Source organism: Apostichopus japonicus, chromosome 15 (genome assembly GCF_037975245.1).
Source record: "Apostichopus japonicus isolate 1M-3 chromosome 15, ASM3797524v1, whole genome shotgun sequence".
Taxonomy (NCBI): domain Eukaryota; kingdom Metazoa; phylum Echinodermata; class Holothuroidea; order Aspidochirotida; family Stichopodidae; genus Apostichopus; species Apostichopus japonicus.
Genome location: NC_092575.1, coordinates 26,971,393 through 26,990,519, shown reverse-complemented (window position 1 = coordinate 26,990,519; position 19,127 = coordinate 26,971,393). Strand labels below are relative to the sequence as shown.

Below are 19,127 nucleotides of genomic sequence, written 5' to 3'. Positions count from 1 at the left end.
CATCTTTTGCATTCGCTCATTCATTAGTTTTGTAGCTTATTTTGATAACGCCTAACGGGTACTTGAGATCTTTACGACTAACGCGGTATAGCAGGATATCATGGATAGTCGGACTTCCAAAATTCACTCAAAAGATGGTGGGGACATGGTATACCATGTCCCCACCTCTGAAAATTTTGGTGGGGACGTGTCCCCGTGTCCCTGCGGGAAACGGCGCCCCTGCTTCTGAACAATTTTCGAGGGCACATTCACAAGTGTATCAGTGAGATGTAATAATGCAGAATTAAAACAAGTGTCCAACTGATCCTCCTCTCACCTGTTCCTCCTCTCACCTGTGCATCTTCACCTTTCCACAGAGGATTCAATGTAGGTACTCCAGTAAAGTAAACAAGAAATGCAATTATAGCAACTGCCAAAAGTGAACTAAAAGATACTGTATCAGTAGTATTCATAACTAAATAAGCTACTTCATGACAGATACAATAATCCAAGTTTGTAAAATCTATACGACTCTCTAGGCAGGATTTCTTCAGTCTTCCTTGGTAAAGGAAATATCTGAAATGGACTCCAGGGCTCAGCCAACATCTGATGACTTCTGATCCCCAAGCAGGGCCCACACACAGATTGCACCCATTAATGCCAAGGAACCCCTGTGGAAGTATTTGAAAGAAAATATAAGAAAACCTAACATAAAAGTTTGAAGAAAATTTTCCAACCATTTAATTTAAGTAATTAAGTACAGTAATTGTTGTGCTCAGTTGTGGACAGCTGGATCTGTGGTGCCAGGTGTCATTAATTATCAGCGTTGTCTAGGAAGCGATAAGGACAACAGATGTTAGTCTCAAGAAGGTGATTTAAGGACAAACTCCTACTCTTGGCCACTCACTCCTGGTAACTTTCATATCATACTGGTCATTTGGCTTGAAAGAATATTGGCAACTTTTCCTACAATTGATTAAGAAGAATTGGTAAGTAAAGATTTAGAAAGTAACATATCTCGAAATAAATTGCAGTGCTTACCATAAACTGTACCTGACCAGTTTATTATGTTGGAATATGTTGTACTTCCTGACCAATAACTGTCCATCACTTTTAAAATCTTTTAAAATATTTCTGCATCTGTTGAAATTATAAAACAAGAGATACTAAATGTAAACAAGATGTAATCAGTTCGTCAGTTAAAGCTGTTAAAATCTCTTTCAAGATATTTTTAAGGTTTGCTAGGGCCATGCAACATTTGGCGTGAGATGGAAGCAAGACTGTAGCAGCCAGGAATTGGATGGAGGGGAAGTCAAGTTTTGATATACATGACAGTGGCTCAGGAGGGGGTGGGGAGGCAGAGCAGTCTGCACCGATGGGGGGGGGGATAGGGAAGGATGGTCCCCCTGAGCCATAGCCTGGCTACATGCCTGATTGGAAGCAGCCTCAACTGGGAAATTTGCAGTTGTCAGTGAATCTATAGTCCAGTTGTTCAATTGAGGTTATAATTAAGTACAGGTACAAAGAATTATTGTTCAACCATCAGAACTAACTTTTGTTTGCACGAGTGTTTGCTCAAGTATCTTTTCAAATATTTGAGAATGACATGAGTACATGATCAAACCAGCTTGCAATACTCTACAACTTGTAAAGGATACTGAAGTGTTCTATATGACTCCAGATTACTCTCTTGCCTCTGAAAGGTGCAATCAGCTGGTGCATGACAAGCAGAATCTCTTGATGAAAATAACAGTTAAAGCACCCATAACCTATAACAAGGAAAATATACCAGGCCTACCATTGCCTGTTCTGAGACGGCTTATAAGGCTATTTAAAGTGTTGGATTTTTGTCTAAAAGATCAACATTTCAGAATTTTTTTCAAACAGAACATTTTCAAAAACCTGTTTCATATTCAATTCATTGACTGTCGGCATCAGCATGACTTGGTCACCAGAGGGCAGGAGAAAGAGAGGGCGACCAAAAACAACAAGGCGCAGAACAGTAGACAAAGAGAGAGAGGGCTGGTTGGCGATCCTGGAATGAGGCCAGAAACGCAGCTGCCGACCGAGATGAAAGGAGATGCTCTGTGGAGGCCTTATTTGCCTCTAGGCAAGAAGAAGACAGATGAGATGTTTGTTATGGATGTCATACATTTATACCTATCGGACTCACCCAATAAAGGAGCTGACCGCTATGATGGCTGTCTTTCTATCTATGAGTCTCACGTCAACAGTACTGTACCCCTCAAAGAGTTCTGCAAGCTGCACCATTTAAAATAACAAAAGAACAGACATTAAGTCATACTCCCAGATTAAAGTATGTCGTCCCGTTACAGAGTTGTTGACAATTAACAATTCATAATCAAGGACGTTAAATATGAATGTATGAGACTGACTTCGGTCAGTTTGCGGCTTTGATAAGCCAATGAGGCTTCTTCGCAAGTTCCTGCTTGCAGGAGGATCTAAAATACATACAATACATACATATATAATCCATTATTTACAACTCATGGGAGTTCCCAAGTGCCACTGCCGATATAGAAGGAGAACTGGTTTGGAATCTGAGTAACCAGTATGAGAGCTCTTTTTTTCATGTACCCTTTGAGTACTCTTGATTTATTGAACATTTCAATGTTAATGTAGCTTCAAGACGTCAGACTCATTTTTGACTACATTTATTTCTTTGCGGGTGTACATTTATAACTGTTCGACAATGTACATTTGCATTTGCAGCCAGTCGTTTTGTACTTGTCAATGTTATTTTTAATCACATATCCTAGCCCTCATGGACATTGCATTAGGTTTTTGAAGTACTCACAGGTATCAATGTAACTATGTTGTTATAATGGATGCATACCGTCACTTTGTTTGCAAATTAAGTAAAGTGAATCAAAACAATTTGTAATGTCTCAAATGAACCTTAACTTGAAGTGACTCATTGAGACCTCTGTAAGAGATTAATACGGATAATCCACCTCATTACCTCTGATGCATCTAGAGCCGATGAATCTTTAGACTGAACATAGAGCCATCCGGGAATGTTGTAACTTGGGTCACTGCCCTTGAGGCTCTAGCAAGGAAAATCAAAAACATGTGCTACCATCTACATTGGACAAATAAACTCACAATTGTACTCAAATTTTATAAAGCTCTTTACAAAGTTAAAGTCATTATTAGGATAACTACTCACTTTTCCTCCCTAATCCCGACCCTTTCCTACACCCCTCCCTGCCCCCTCTTATTTTTGTCTAGTCTTATGTCTGCCTGTAGACTACATGCAGTCACAGTAAAATATCCCCCAAAACAACAAAGGCCTCTGAATGGGGGACATTCTGGTCTCTTGAAATTAGTTTATATATATAATATTAAATTTGAAAAGATGAGCAGTTTCCTTTCTGTTTCATTAGTGCCATATAAGTATGTTCTGTCGTGTCCTAATCTTGTACAAAGCTCACCCATTTGTAGCATCTGTTCAGCTAAAGGAGGATATAATGTTTGGATTTTTATTATTATAATCTTTGTTGGTTTATGTACACCTATAACTACATGACATACCAGAGATCCTGTTTATACAGTCTATGTTTGTTGTTTACTTACCACATATCCGATGTTTGCTCTCATCAGATAAAGTTTGTTCACTGACGGTTGGATGGATTGAACGTAATCATGGAAGGTGATGAGAGGGGAACTTGCTCTCCTATCCAAACAAGAAATGTACATTTACAAAGAACATTAAAGAAAAAACACAAAACACAAACAAACAGTATTTCACATCATAAGAAATATCAAACCTAAATGCTAATTTACAGTAAAAATATTTGGGATGATCAATTCATGGTACTATATATACACTGGTAGCTAATAAAAGTGGCTGTAAACTTTTCTTGTCATTTCAAGGTAAGTATTTCTCATATATATATATATGTATAGATATATTCACCCTAGTTTGGTCACAGTGAGCATATGGGCCAACTTGATGAAAACTGCAAGGATGAAAAAATAAGTGACTCATGTGTTAAGCTCTGTGTTTACTTAAAAATATATATAACAGGAATTGTCAGTAGAGGAGGAGAGAGAGAAAAGTTCATGTGTTGTTTGGTTTAAGTAGACAGGTTCAAAGTTCATTAATGAAAACTTTTATAACTTCAATATGGTTTATGTATACATGTACATTTTTCCTTTTTTTGCTGTAAATATATGCAACTTCACTGCAAAATCAGTTTATAAGAAGAACAGAATTAATGTGTACCAAAACAGAAAAAGAAAAAAAGGAGTCTTGTTTAAATTGATTATTTTTTTTAATTGATGTCTAAACTTACTAAAGCCAGCTAGGTAGGAATCATAACCAGCTTCATGGAGGTGTTCAGCATGCTCTGTAAAAAAAGATAGATTTTGTATAAAGAATTAAAAAAATGTATTATGTATTATGAAATAACAACTAAAAAACTACAATGCAATGCAACAAAAGAAACTACAAAGCAGTACAATGTAATACAATACAATGTAATATAATACAATTATATCAATAAAAAATAAAACAATTGAAAACCATGCAATCACAACAAAAACAATACAATACAATGTAAACCAATAAAATACAATGCAATACAATACAGCACAATACATTACAATTCAATAAAATACAAAACAATACCATACAAAAACAATACAATACAACACAATACAATACAATAAAATAAAATAAAATAAAAAACAATACCATACAAAAACAATACAATACAACACAATACAATACAATACAATACAATAAAATACAAAACAATACCATACAAAAACAATACAATACAATACATTACAATACAATAAAATACAAAGCAATACCATACAAAAACAATACAATACAACACAATACAAAACAATCAAAACAACACATTGCAATATAATACAATACAGTAGAATACAATCATGAGCTCACCATACTTTGGACTAGTATGATGAATGATAATAGTAGGTGGATTGAGAGCTGATAATTTTGCAGCTGAACTGAAATAAAGATCAAGACAAAAGATGGAAAACAAAATATATTGAGTGATTTCAAATGAGATTACTTTCACTGCCCTCAACACAACAAAAGAGAAATCTCAACAACACTAGACTTGTGGAGATTTAAATATAATCAGACATGAAACTGGAAATTAATTATTATGCAAATGATTTCTATAAAAGTCGAATAAAATAGCCAGGGTTACATGTTGAATCCCCCCCCCCCCCATGTGCAAGTATAATTCTGGCAGATAAAATGGTTTGATTATCCAAGCAAAATAGTATCATAATTGAGAAACAATGAGCAATAGGTGTATGAACAGTCCAGTAGACCTCACCTAGATATGTCAATTCTGATTTTCTTTTACTTGTTATTTTAGTATAATATTATAAAATATCATGAAAATGAAAAATAATCATACAAAAGTAGTGACCATAACTTGTAGCAACTTACTTTTTCAGTGTAAGATATAGAGACTGCAATGCAGTGCTTCCAATATCAATTCCTAATCCTCGAAGAGACTTGAAAAGAAATATGAATAAGCTCAAGTTTTTATCCTTTATTTAATTAATGAAGGAGAGGAAAAGATGGAAAGGTGGAGAGGGAAGGACTGGAGAGAACCCACCCCCCCACCCCACCCCAAACATTTACATTCTCTTAATACAGAGTACTGCATTAAGTAATTTAAGAGCTGAAATACAACCAGTTGTTTTACAGAACAAATGTCCTTACCTTTCTGTTTTCCCTGATGAGAATTTTCGTATCGATGATGACGGGAAACAGATCATGGATAATTTTCTTGAATTCGGAGAGTTTGTCTGCATCCCAAGAATAAGAGAAGGAGAGATAGAAAAAAGAAAAGACTAAACTCATGACTTTCATCTTTTAAGCAGAGGATTTAGGAGATAAATCACTACTATAGATTGATATAAATTAAATAAACACAGAGAATAAAAGTACTGAACAAATAAAGTTAAGAGGATTAATGTACATATATATTGTACATAAGGAGTGTCAGCTGAGTGGTTAACGCCAATGCCTTTCAATTATAAGGTTTTCGATTCGTTTCCGATTTCAAGTCAATCCAAGATTAATGTATGTTGTCTAGTTACAGAGTTGTTGAAGATTGAAAATTCATCATCATATTGGACGTTAAATATAAATCTAAGAGACTGACTTCGCTCAGCTTGTGGCTTTGATAAGCCAATGATGGCTTCTTTGCTAGTTCCTGCTTGCAGGAGGATCTAAAATACATACATATGTGCATGCATGCAATGACACTGGCTATTACAACATCATCTTTTAGGACGTAGAACATCAATGTCATTAATGTTATCATTATTATTCTGAAATTGATTCTCACACTTAATAGTATTTTCATGTTCTAGGTGTCACACTAATTACCCGCAGAGCTAGACACAGACTTACCTGGAAGTGGATGGATGAAATTTTCGTAGATGAGAAGCATATCTGTCAGACAGTTATGTCCAATCAAAGGCTGCATATCGAGAGATGGAAAGATGTTTGTTGAAATATCAATAGATTCCTACACCAAGTTACTTAAAGGGTGTGAAGACTCGCGCAAAGAGAAACGTCTAATGCCGGTAATCTGACCTAGTTTCAAATGTGGTGTAACAGAAGTGTTAGACACCACCATCAATCCCAGAAAATACACACACAGCTTGCTACCGTCGGTAATTAGACACTAGTGTACAGTCAATACATATAGCTACGGTCAATACCCACAACACAGTGTACATAGCAGCGTGGACATCTCAGGTCTAGATAAAAGATAACAAGGTTTCATGTTTCATTTTGTCTGCATTTTGTAGCGACAAGAAGAAAACGTCATTTTCAAGCAACAGAAAGTTAACTTTTTCAGAGCATGGCACGCGGTTTGGGGCGAGTCTTCAATGCCTTTAAGGGACACAGTGATCATCATCTAAGTCACTGATTACACAATGCATATGTGAGCACTCTTTCAAAGCTTCGAATTGTCAGAAAGCTTTAATGCTCCACGTACTATACAAAATATTCCCATATGGAACATTTCCCAAGTTTCCATCATTTTTCCATAATGGTATAACTACTACTAACATTTTACAACAAGTCAGCAATTATGTCAAATTGTTTGACTGGTGTCTGTGACACTCTGGCTTCACAGAGATCATCAATTTTGATCTGTGTCAGTGATTCTAAAAAAATAAAAACTACATCAAACTTCTCTAGGGTTCCCTCACTATCATCTGAGTGTAAGAGAATCTTAATTGCCCCTGTTCTGGTCACATGGACCTTATTCATACTTCAGATGATACCTCTAGTTTAAATTGGCTTTACAAGAGCAGGCAATGACACTACAAATAATGTCTTTACTTTGATAAATTCTTCAAGCATTCGTGTTCATAAAGCTCACCTTTTTACTTTTGATGAGAAGTCTTATGACTTTGGAAAAGCCTAGGAGGTTATCTAAAAGACTGAAAATAAAAGATAAAATCATGTCATTAGATAATAAAACATAAAGTGAATTGAGAAAAATATGAAATGGTAGAAAACTTAAGTAAACTGAAATATTTCATGGAAGTTTCGGAAATGAGAACTCCTAGATCAAACTAATTGCACAGATACTTAAGGATATTCAAGGACAAGAAATGTACAATAAAACTTACTTCTCTGCTATCTGGTGTTCATCTGTGGATGATTCAGCAGAAGTAAGCCGAGAGGCCACAACCTGAAAGGAGAACATAACCACATGACCAGGACTTTCCTCAAAATGTCTTAATTCTGTACCTGAAAAGGTCCTATTTGTTATGCCAACAGGTATAAATTGTCAAAGTTTGTAATTTCTTTAAGACTATTCTGGAAGAGCGGCAACAATGGCCATGTGGCTGAGGAGCATTAATAGTACCTAATCATCACCTGCTCATATGTGCAGGGATGTGCCCAGGATTTCCTGAGTGCTGGGTATACTGATCGCCGTCCTGGGGGAGGAATCTAAGGGGGAGGAGGTGCCCGATTTTTGAAGGTGCTCAGATGCCAAATGCTGGCACTTGTGTAGCTTTTTAAGCACATACACAAGTACTTGTTTTGCTAACTATTTACATTTTTAAATTGTTGAATATATTGTTAGGAATGTTGGGATGTTAGATGAAAATAGTGCTGGGCGGGATTCACGATTTTTAAGACAGTGCTGGGCGGTAATTTTTAGTGTTGGGCAGGGCCCCCCAGTGCCGCCCGGCGTGGGCACTGGGCACATCCCTGTATGTGGTATTAACAGATCACCTGTATTCAACAGTTTTAAAAGGATTTGAAATACTTTTGTCAATACCTCTCCAGAGTCCTTGATCTCAACATGTACAGATGGGAAAGCTTTTTTCAGGGCTAGTTGTAAATAGAGTCTCTGTAAAGCTGTAGCGTGAATAAATGGTTAAACTGTCAAATAATTAAGTTTGCTTAAACACATATTACACTGTTATATGTTAATGAAACTGGAATTGATTGTTAATTAATGGAATATAAAGCACAAAGAAAAGGAAGTTGTGCTCAATGATTATAAGTCACAAATTGAATCCTATTACGCAACTTGATTAAGTGAAGAGCCTCTTGTTTCTGATTTCCTGAAAATATATATATATATATCTACATGTATTATCTTCTATTCCTTTTATTTACTTACATAAATGTAATTGTTAATGAAAATGCTGCTATATGATGCATACAAAATAGATGCTTGTTCAACTCTCATGCACAAACTCATGGTCAAAGACTTGTTGAAGCTTGATAAATTTGATTCCTTGTTATCTTGCCATTCCTAAAATTTAAAAATTTAAAATGTGAATAATGTTAGAGAAATATCTATATAGTCGATGCACAAAATTAATGAACAGACAAACACATGTCTAGCAACCAAATGAACACAATGATGATAAAGCAAACAACTTTCAAAGAATGTATGAAATTGAGCAAATTTTACCATCAAATTCACCAAGACAGATCACATCTTCTTGTTCTTCCATGAGCCAGTCTCTAACCTTGCGAAGTATTTCCTTCAGCATGTAATCGTCATCAATATCCCTGCAGAGACAGGTTACCATAGCAATATGAATAATCATTTATAGCTGCTTTCACTATTTCTGGTCATTACTTAATCACTAAATAATAGGTTTGTGACTTTAATGGTGTCAGTACTGCAGGCCAGAGATGAAAGTAGTATGCCAAAAATTAAATTGCAAGAAAATAAAATTCAGACCTTTTTCCTTGAAGTTGTGACTTTCCAGATCATTAACAGATATAGAGGTAACCTTTAATTAGATATTTAAGTGGATCTATAAAAATATTGTTTTAGGGTGAAGGGCAGTAAAATACTGTTTGAGCTTTGGTTTGATCAAACTTAAAAATAAACTATATGCAAGAAAAAATGCATACTACATGCAGCATAATCGTGTGAGGTTAAAAGGTTATATAGTTTGCAGATTTTCATAAAGTTAGAACAAATTCATGACTTTTCTGTTAATGAGGTTTAAACAGTATAATGAAATCCCCAGGTAAAGATATCACTTCTTTTAATTTTCCCAATTTTGTTTCTCATGACTGTTAATTTTACACTGTAAGTGTATAATACAATGCCTTGTTATACAACATAATTACTCCACTATTCATACCTTGCTAAGTTAAATGGAGACTAATTACTCCACTATTCATACCTTGCTAAGTTAAATGGAGACTGTTTCATCTGTGACTTGAGTTCCTCTTCTTGCTCGATTGATAGATAACTTACACCTTTGTAGATCCACTACAAAGTTAAAGAGCAACAGATATAGGTAAATATGTGTTGATATAAGCACCAATAAAGAACATCTACAAGAATACAGATTCCAACAAATTGAGCCTCAGCTTGAATATCTGTGGACTGCCTGGAGCAGTGTCTCCTTCACAACAACAAGGTAAAAATCACTTCATAAACTTTGTTTTAATGAAAAGAGCTTGCCCAGCGTAAGCTTATAGTTGACGATGACATCATTACAAAATTAATGTGGGACCTCACATAAGGCGGTGGATTGGGGGGTGGGGTTGAATGGAATGGAACTGATATCTGTCACAAACTGAGAAGTGTCCATGAGGAGTATCAGTGATGGCTGGGGACATATTTATTCTCAAGTGACAAATCACATCTAATTTCATGACCATAGCTCATGAATATGCATAATTTATTATCTTGGCAATTAGCCAACCAGCAACATAGACAGAATGCACTTGCTAATAATACTTGGTGTATGTAAATACTACACATTGCTGTAAGTATTTTGCTGCAAGGTTCAGGAAACAGTCAGTTGTTTTAAGTTTTTTTTTGTAATGGTTGTCTTAAATATGAAATGTGGCTTTCAGGTGTTTGTTTACCTTGTTGAAATCAAACTCATGACAGCAAAGAAATTTCAAGCTCGATGCCTGCAAAACAAAAGAAGCAGAAATTATTTAATATGCATGAGCCTAATCCTAGAGCATAATGAGATCATCCTGATCGCTATGATGACAAGCATTTATTCTGTGATTGCACAATCATAATCAGTCATCTTTCCAATGAAAAAGGATGTAAACACATACTTATCCAGATACATATTTACTATGAGGGAATATTTAAACTGCAATACTGTCTGTATAACTTAGTACTGTACTTAACCACATACTGTACAACTGATATAATTTAGGTATTATGGTGTAGGTTTTGGTATCTCTTCATTTTCTAAGTTATTATGAATGTGGCTTTACAAGTCCATAAATCAACCAAAATAATACTTTTAAAAATGATTGGTACTTTTTCCTTCATATTCAGTCCCTTTGCAAAGAATACACGACTTGAAATTTAAGACCAGAACATTATTTGCAGTCACACCACAACCAGTTGCAAGTTCTATCATCTTTGTATTTGGGGAGGGGGGGGGGGAGTGGGGATTGGGGTTTCGGCCCCTCTCCTCTGAGAAAGTTTGATATATTGGAGTGTGTTTAGATGCAAAGTGTTGTTAATATTTTGCAAATTTTGAAAAATATTGAAGAATTTCTTCTGTTTAGGTTATACTGCACATACATGTTATATATATATTAACTGTACTCTAGGATTTATTTTAATATTATTTTTATTATCATATTCTGTCTGCCAATTTATTTTATGATAAGTCTATTCTGGGGTGAGAGAGGAGGGGGTGGGGGGGGTGAAGTAATCTAGAGTGCCAACTGTTCAGATGGTGTTTCCTAATTTTAACATTAATAACAAAGGTGACAGAATTGCATAACAAATGAAAACTGACAGAATATTAAATGAAGTAAGAAAAGAAGCTGGGCAAGAAGTACATGAATAATTTTTATTTAACTTGACATGTTACAATATTTTACCTGACACGTCAACCAGGAATCAACTGACCCCCAGCTAGCGGGGAAGATGTAAAAATTGTAGGTGTAGGCTTTGTAGCTGCAACAGAGGACAAAAAGATACAATGCAGAAATGTTAATTTTAACATTAAAAGAGAAAGTATTGAGGCGAAAACCACCAAACGTATTATAAAATTTCATCAAGATAAGGTTTCAAATAAGAAACTGTAAAGCCTTCTAACTCTTTAACTAAAGTACAAAGATGTTTTAATTTGCTGCACAGCATTTCATCTACTATTGTCATAGAATGTTCAAGTTTAAGTTTTCATAAGCTAATTAACTCACCAATTTGTCTCCTTTGTCTTCACAAAAGCAGTGAGACCTGAAGTATGAAATTAAAATGGAAACTAAAGTACTTCATTGAATTTATCATGTAAAAAAGATTTGGAATATGGATGCATACATTATTCTTTGAGTTAAATGATTCAAATTTAGTGAGAAAAAAAAGTTTGTTTATATCCATTACAATACAACAAAATAAGGAGAACTTCAGGTCATGGGAAATATCGATAGGCACTTGAGAATAGTTTTATTCCATTGAAAAATAATTGATTTTTCCCATTGCAAGCTCAATGTTTGTCTTCAGATGCAAACATTTTCTTACACAGATTAACCGAGCTGGATCAATGTTACTTAAATACATTCCCTGGGTAAAAAAATCAACATGGAGAAAGAAAATCATACCAAATTGTGGTATAGTAAACTTTTTTGCCATCATCTTCAACTTTTGATATCTGAATTCTGCTGAATCAAAGAGGCTGTTGACATGGTCAATCTCTGCGGTTAATCCTGAAAACTCCAAATCTAAAGCTGCCAGAAGAGCATGATAAGTTAACCATAAATAATCTGTAGACTAGACAAATAACTACCAAATACAAAGCATCTTAATTGTTATCCCTCATTTCTAATAGTACCTACGAGCAGTCCTTATATCTAAATAAAGTCACTTGTCATTTAGCCTCTGAAGAAGATCCTGCTAGGATCGAAACGTCAGGCCACCTTACTTTTACACATCTAAATAAATTAATAAATAAAACAACTTTACAATACGAAATTGAATAGAGCTTCAGGGTTTTTTTTCAAACAAATATCCTTATCCCCCTATAGTGCTGGAATTATGTAGATGCAGTATAGTACCTTATTCAGCGCAACGACAGTTTAGGCCAATGTGCAACCATGGACAAACCCAACTAATGCCACACGGTATATATAGGTTACATAGGTTACATTAAAGAAAAGGCAAGGTATTGGTAGTGGTAGGTTAACAAAATCGAGTATAGTAGTACATCATCAACAATACGTACTGAGGGACCGAATTTTGCAAGGTATTATAGTTATGTTCGGCCAAAGCTAACAATGAAATAAGCATATCAACATCAAACTTCTATTTCGATTTATACTGGTTAGCGCTAAGCATTGAAACACAAATTTTTAGGCATACGTGGTCATAGTGGTTTTCTATGAACAAATATTGAACAAGTATAATGTTACTATTGAGCCAAGTTCTGTGTTCAATTCGTTACACAGGTAGCAGTTATGCGATGTTGACTTCTGACAAATTTTACCAATGAAAGCAGCTTTTTCGATGTGCTCTTTTACTTCAGGGAAAAACTGTTGAAAGTTTTCTTTCGTCAGATCACACATCTTTGTTTAGCAGACTTATGTCTGTACATAAAATATCCTACTATCTCTTGGCTGAGCCGCTAGAAATACAGTCGCGCCGTTCGTGTTGTTGAAGTCGCGTCTTGTTGTTGCTTGAACGCATGGCCTTCTTTCGTAGTTCGGGAGTTTCCCTTTCCGAAGACTAGTTCTCTGTAATGTGTGTTTCACGCGGTATTGTTGATTACGTAATTTCGTACCTGCTAAAAACAATCAGCTTGGTTCGCTGCAACCTTCTAGCGTATCCCCACACTGCCCTGGATACCACATCTGCAACTGGACTGGGATTAGTGAAAATCAGTGGATTACCTACATTTTGCTCTTAGAACCACGCTTCGATAAATTGCAGCCATTTGTTGTCACTGTAATATGACATTTTGGTAATATGTTAGTACTGAGTGAGATATCTAAGTGAGCAAAAGTGACGGAGCCTAGGCTAAGGTAATTGACACTAACAACTAACTCGATCCCAAACTACAGTATAGACTAACGTTATGTCGAAAACGTTGGCGTATTTAAGTGTAAATGATATATTAAATGAGTAAACTTGGAAATAATCCTCATGAAAGCTCTTGGGAACTGTGCTAGTCGCTGCACAGCGTATAATTTTCAACTATGGATTATGCACAAAAGGCTTAGCCTAATTGAATGCAGCACCAGGATTTATCAATAACACAATTTGAAAAATATCAGTTTTTACTGTTCTCAAATTTAGTGTCCAACCAAATATATATGGTAACAATAAACTTGGGCCCAGACGATTTCTTGGTTGTGCAACTATACTTGTATGAATAATGTTTGCAGCTTCAAGTTGGTTAGAAATTTTAATATCGATTTTATAGGGGTACATGTTGAACAGCAGAGGTAGCCAGTGCACACTGCATATGAACTACATTAAAATCAGTTCCTGAAATGGCCGCAGTACGGATCAGCCTCTGTAACAATCAAGGCAATTATAAAGGGAGGGGGGGGGGCAGGGATTAGCAGGGATTTAGGGTGTGAGGAAAACTTGAAGGGACATCAATGACTTTTCATTTTGGGGCCTCAGTGGAATTCCACTGATGCCCCAAAATTTACATTTAAATGGCAAATCATCAGTCATATATGAAGCAGTCCAATGAGTTAAGAATTGTACTGTAAGGCCCTACAGTGTATATGCCAGCTATGTATTCTATATACGCAGGCCTGAAAAGTGGGGGAGACATGGGTTTGAACCCTCGGGTTCACATACAAGTAATAGGGCTAAGGGAACTATAATGGTACAGTATAAAGAAATTAAAGACTTCAAAAGGGGATCCGATGATATAAACATAACCCTAGGGCCTGAGTAGTACAGTAGGGCCTAGCCCACGACAAGGGTAGCCTAAAAGTGATTTATGGCTGATGCACCTTCTAACCTTTAACCCATCATTTATCTGGGCTCATTGCTCCAGTGAGTAATAACACTAATGTATGAAGACAAGTATGTTGTTGTGTGTTTTGGTAGAAACCATGCTTTTTCAAAACAAAATTATTAAATGTATGTTTATAATTTGTGATGCTTCTTTTCAATTCTTGCACAGATAAACAAGGATTAAGTTTTTCTTAACTATGCGTTCTATCCTCATTACTGGAGCTAACAGAGGAATCGGTCTTGAACTGGTCAGAAAAATTGTGACTGAGAAAAATCCTCAACATGTATTTGCAGGCTGCAGAAATATTAACAAGGCCGAGGTAAATTCTGTTGACCTTAATAATTTCAAATAAATTACAATCTAAGGTATGGTACAAACTAATCTATTGACCATAAGCTGTATTTATTTCCTCTTTTCATTTATATTGTTTTAATTTTCACAGGTACTACAGCAGTTTGCAGCCTCAAATTCAACTGTGAGAGTACTCGAACTTGGTAGGAACTCAGGTTTACCGTATATATTACCTACTGCCAGCTGTGAATTGTATCTAAGTTTCAAGCTTTGCTTGTTGAAATGAAATTGTATTCCAAATCAGAAACAAAATGCTTAAGGAAGAACACAATGGCATTTAGTTTATTTTAGATGAGTATAACAGTAACACTCAGATTGAATAATCACAATTAGCAGATTGAATAATAACAAGCAATTGCCGCTGAGAGAAAACTATAATATTTATCATACATTCACATGTGCGCAAGCTTCTGTGTGTGGTAGGAGTAGTAAATTATAGTACAGTATGTGTTGATGAAAGATATTTATTTATTTTTTTTAACGTTCTATCCATTTTAGATGTAACCAAGGATGCAACAGTGGATGCTGCAGTGTTACAAGTTTCTGATATTGTTGGTAATGAAGGTCTTGATGTTCTCATCAACAATGCAGGAATCTATAATACAGAACCACTAGAAAATACCAGCAGGAATATGATGCAGTCATACTTTAATGTGAATGCGACAGGTCCTTTATTCATTACACAGGTATGGGGTTGATACGAGAGTATTTGGCAACATCGTCAATAAATTAATTGCAAGCAAAGATACAACCACATTCACCATGTTATACCAACTTCTTGTGCTATTTTTGCAATCGTTTACTTTTGGTAATTATGTTTAACTGGAAACTATTGCGTTCATTGATCAGAAATGCCCGTATTGTTTTTCTAATTTTCCCCAGAAATTTCTCCCTCTTCTACGACAAGGGTCTATATCTCGTTCTGCATCTTCTTTGGGTGGCCATAATTCTGTTCTCAATTTAACTTCTGGCTATGGAAGTATCGAAGGAAATACCTCTGGTGGAATATATGCCTATAGAGCATCTAAGGTTTGTTGTGGATAAACATCATCATCATAAAAATGAATGTTCGTCGTTTATATCATAATTTGAAATGTCTTATAATTGAAATACATTTTGGTAGCATCTTAACATTGTAAGAATGGACATACATTGTTGTTGGGTCTTACTGTTGCAAGAATTGAAAGCATTGTTGTGGGGTGTTACTGAACAGAATTGAAACATATGGTTGTGGGTTTCTTACTGTTGTAAGAATTGAAATACATTGTTGTGGGGTCTTACTGTTGTAAGAATTGAAATAGATTTTTGTGGGAGTCTTACTGTTGTAAGAATTGAAATACATTGTTGTGGGGTCTTACTGTTGTAAGAATTGAAATAGATTTTTGTGGGAGTCTTACTGTTGTAAGGATTGAAATACATTGCTGTGGGGGTCTTACTGTTGTAAGAATTGAAATAGATTGTTGTGGGAGTCTTACTGTTGTAAGAATTGAAATACATTGTTGTGGGGTCTTACTGTTGTAAGAATTGAAATAGATTTTTGTGGGAGTCTTACTGTTGTAAGGATTGAAATACATTGCTGTGGGGGTCTTACTGTTGTAAGAATTGAAAGACATTGTTGTGGGGTCTTTCTGTTGTAGTATCGAATAGCATCATGAAATTGAGCAAACTCAACTGAAAAAAATCTGCTTTCAATCATTGCGATGAAATATTTAGACATTTTTCCGGCTGTTTGTTACTGAGGCCTTTGATACCACCACCAACATACGATAAAACTATACCTGTCATTTATTTTGAGTGCTGTTTGTTGAAATTAACATATTTACCTGCATTAACGTAATTTGTAAAACACAATATTTTGTTTACTCTCAACTCTTAGACAATGACATTATTTCACAATGGTTTTTAATAATTGAATATTTTTAACTCTTTTCCGTTTAGGCTGCTTTAAACATGATTACTAAGTCACTAAGCATTGATTTAAGACCTGACAACATCATGGCAGTGGCACTGGATCCTGGCTGGGTACAGACTGACATGGGTGGAAGCTTTGCATCCTCAACGACAGAGGAATGTGTCAAAAGGTTACTACAGGTCATCGAAAGTTTATGTGAAAAAGAGAATGGGAAAATTGTAAGCTATAAAGGCAACATTTTACCATTTTGATGGCAATGTCATATTTAAAATGTTGTGAATAATATTTGTGTCATTAACAATTGATGTGTAAATTAAGCATTTAGAAATTTTGTTTCATATATAGTATGCTAAGAAAAATGTATGAATTATATACAAAGTAGTACATTAGTGATATTTTTCATACATAAACACCTATGTTAAAAGATGTTCCAGATTCTAGGATTAACCGTGCGTAAGTGACGTCAGTGCAATGCACAGTGAGTATTGCACGTTTCATATATTTAGTAAACCCAAATGTATTTTCATGTGTTAATTATTACACAAAAGCTGATGTGGTCGGTTTGCTGAAACAGACAAAATACTGTGGCTCAAGAATTATTTACCAGATCGACATGATCATATGTGATCATATCAATCTGGTAAATAATTCTTAATCGGCTTGTATTTCCCCCAAAAAATAAACATCATGATAAAATGGCTTTGTGAGAATCAAAATTAGCAAGTATATAAGTAAGTTGGTACTTTTTTAACCCACACATGGAATGATACTTAATATGCAACAAGTATCCCATTGATGTATCGAAACATGTTAACATAAATATTGTTTTCAAATTATTAAATGAGTTAAACTGGTAATGTCCAACATGTGAGTATTATTTCATTTGGAAGGGAAGGTGGAAAGTGAGGAGCTAGTAAAGGGGCAGCAACCTTCACATAAATATTTTATATCGATTTTCTGTCAATATTTATTCCTGGATGTTTTTTTGGTATTAACTATGATTAAACCATTGACCTTAAAGAGGATGATGCTAAGTTGGACTTCCAATTATTTTTTTTTTTAAATGAGGACATTTTTACTCCACTAACTGTAAGAAATAATGTAACATACCATCCGTATCTTTCATAACCTATACTTGGTTGGAGACTGATTCGAAATAAAGCAAATTTTTGACTATTTGATTATCCAAAACTATTGAAGTTTCTTTCATTTCTTCCTCGTCCTACAAAGTGTTTTTATCGCGGAGTAAATCATTTTCTGTTGTTTGATATTGCATGATTGTAGCGATTCCGTTCATTGGAAAGACTCTTGTAAACACGGATTCTTGCTTAAGAATCACATGCAGGTTATCAATTATTAATGTGAATGCAACATACGGTGGTTCTCACCGTATCAACCTTACACGGTACATCTATGTGAGGCGTAATAGAAGCATCTTTAGAAGCAACGTTATCGACAGAATCAACATTCGCGACTTTTAGGTACGCAAGATTGGAGCTAGTTTTAGTTATGGTTGATTTAGTAGTTTTATGTGACAATATTGTTCTTTTCGTGAACCACCCCGCAGCCAGAATGTATCACCATACCATGCACTCATGTGAGGAAGAACCATATCTATCTGTTTGCTTTCAGGACCATGGCAACAGATATAGTTCTTTCTTCGATATCATGTTAATGTATTCCAACTGAAAGACACTGACGAAATAGACAGAAAGACCAATACTTCATTCCTCAATGCATTCCAAATACTTACATAGGTATATTCATACCGCATGGTGAGACTATGTTTTATTTACTCAGTGGGGTTTTATCGATATTTCATTTCATGTTTCTTCCAAGACTTTAGAAAGGTGGAACGTTCCGCTTCTGAATGTAACTCCAGCGACCTACGTTTTAGAAATATAGGCAAACGTATCCTATCATCTCTGTGGGAAATATCATGACCAGTATTTCCTGTAACTTCTCAAGTAAAGGACAATGAATCACCATAGCGATGCCATAAAGTCACTATCCTTGTTGTTTTAGTTGGTAGACTTAGAAGAGTCGTATCGCAATGGGCGGTTCAGACAGTGGCGGAGCTAGGGGTATTGGTCGGGGGGGGGGGGCGAGAATGATCTGTAAAGGCGCTTTCGACACTATCTAAGCGGAGCGCCACCACAGGTTGGCGCGGAGCGTACAGATTTTCTTTTTTGAGTAAAGATACTCCCTAGATCGCCGGAAATGACCCTTTCCGCTCCTTGCTAATTTGTAGATAATGTGACAAATGTCAATAGGTAGATGAGAGCGCAATTAAAAAAGTCAATAATTGCGAATAAGTAAACAGTGGTAAAAAGCTGAAAAGGGCGCCAGCAGTCCATTTGAGTCCGTCAGGGGTGGGGGGGGGGGCATCCGCCCCTGTCTGTATGGA

The 19,127-nt window shown here is 35.5% G+C and overlaps 2 protein-coding genes across 2 annotated transcripts; one reads left to right on the top strand and one right to left on the bottom strand.

The window, feature by feature from the left end:
* Positions 1-222: 222 nt before the first annotated feature.
* LOC139981263 (pre-piRNA 3'-exonuclease trimmer-like) lies at positions 223-13,182 on the bottom strand. The gene is made up of 21 exons (XM_071993505.1): positions 12,970-13,182; positions 12,089-12,214; positions 11,690-11,726; positions 11,369-11,444; positions 10,379-10,426; positions 9,685-9,773; positions 8,955-9,055; positions 8,310-8,389; positions 7,651-7,712; positions 7,398-7,458; positions 6,413-6,482; positions 5,717-5,802; positions 5,438-5,505; positions 4,916-4,983; positions 4,299-4,352; positions 3,920-3,962; positions 3,577-3,676; positions 2,963-3,049; positions 2,153-2,241; positions 1,021-1,119; positions 223-650 (listed from the first exon to the last, which is right to left on the bottom strand). Exons 1-21 carry the CDS (start codon positions 13,046-13,048, stop codon positions 575-577), a joined length of 1,599 nt encoding a protein of 532 aa, XP_071849606.1. The 5' UTR covers positions 13,049-13,182; the 3' UTR covers positions 223-574.
* Positions 13,183-13,253: 71 nt separating this feature from the next.
* Positions 13,254-17,896, top strand: LOC139981273 (C-signal-like). Its single transcript, XM_071993522.1, has 6 exons — positions 13,254-13,504; positions 14,626-14,776; positions 14,900-14,951; positions 15,307-15,494; positions 15,691-15,837; positions 16,747-17,896. The coding sequence occupies exons 2-6, from the start codon at positions 14,654-14,656 to the stop codon at positions 16,969-16,971; spliced, it is 735 nt and encodes a 244-aa protein (XP_071849623.1). The 5' UTR covers positions 13,254-13,504; positions 14,626-14,653; the 3' UTR covers positions 16,972-17,896.
* Positions 17,897-19,127: the final 1,231 nt, after the last annotated feature.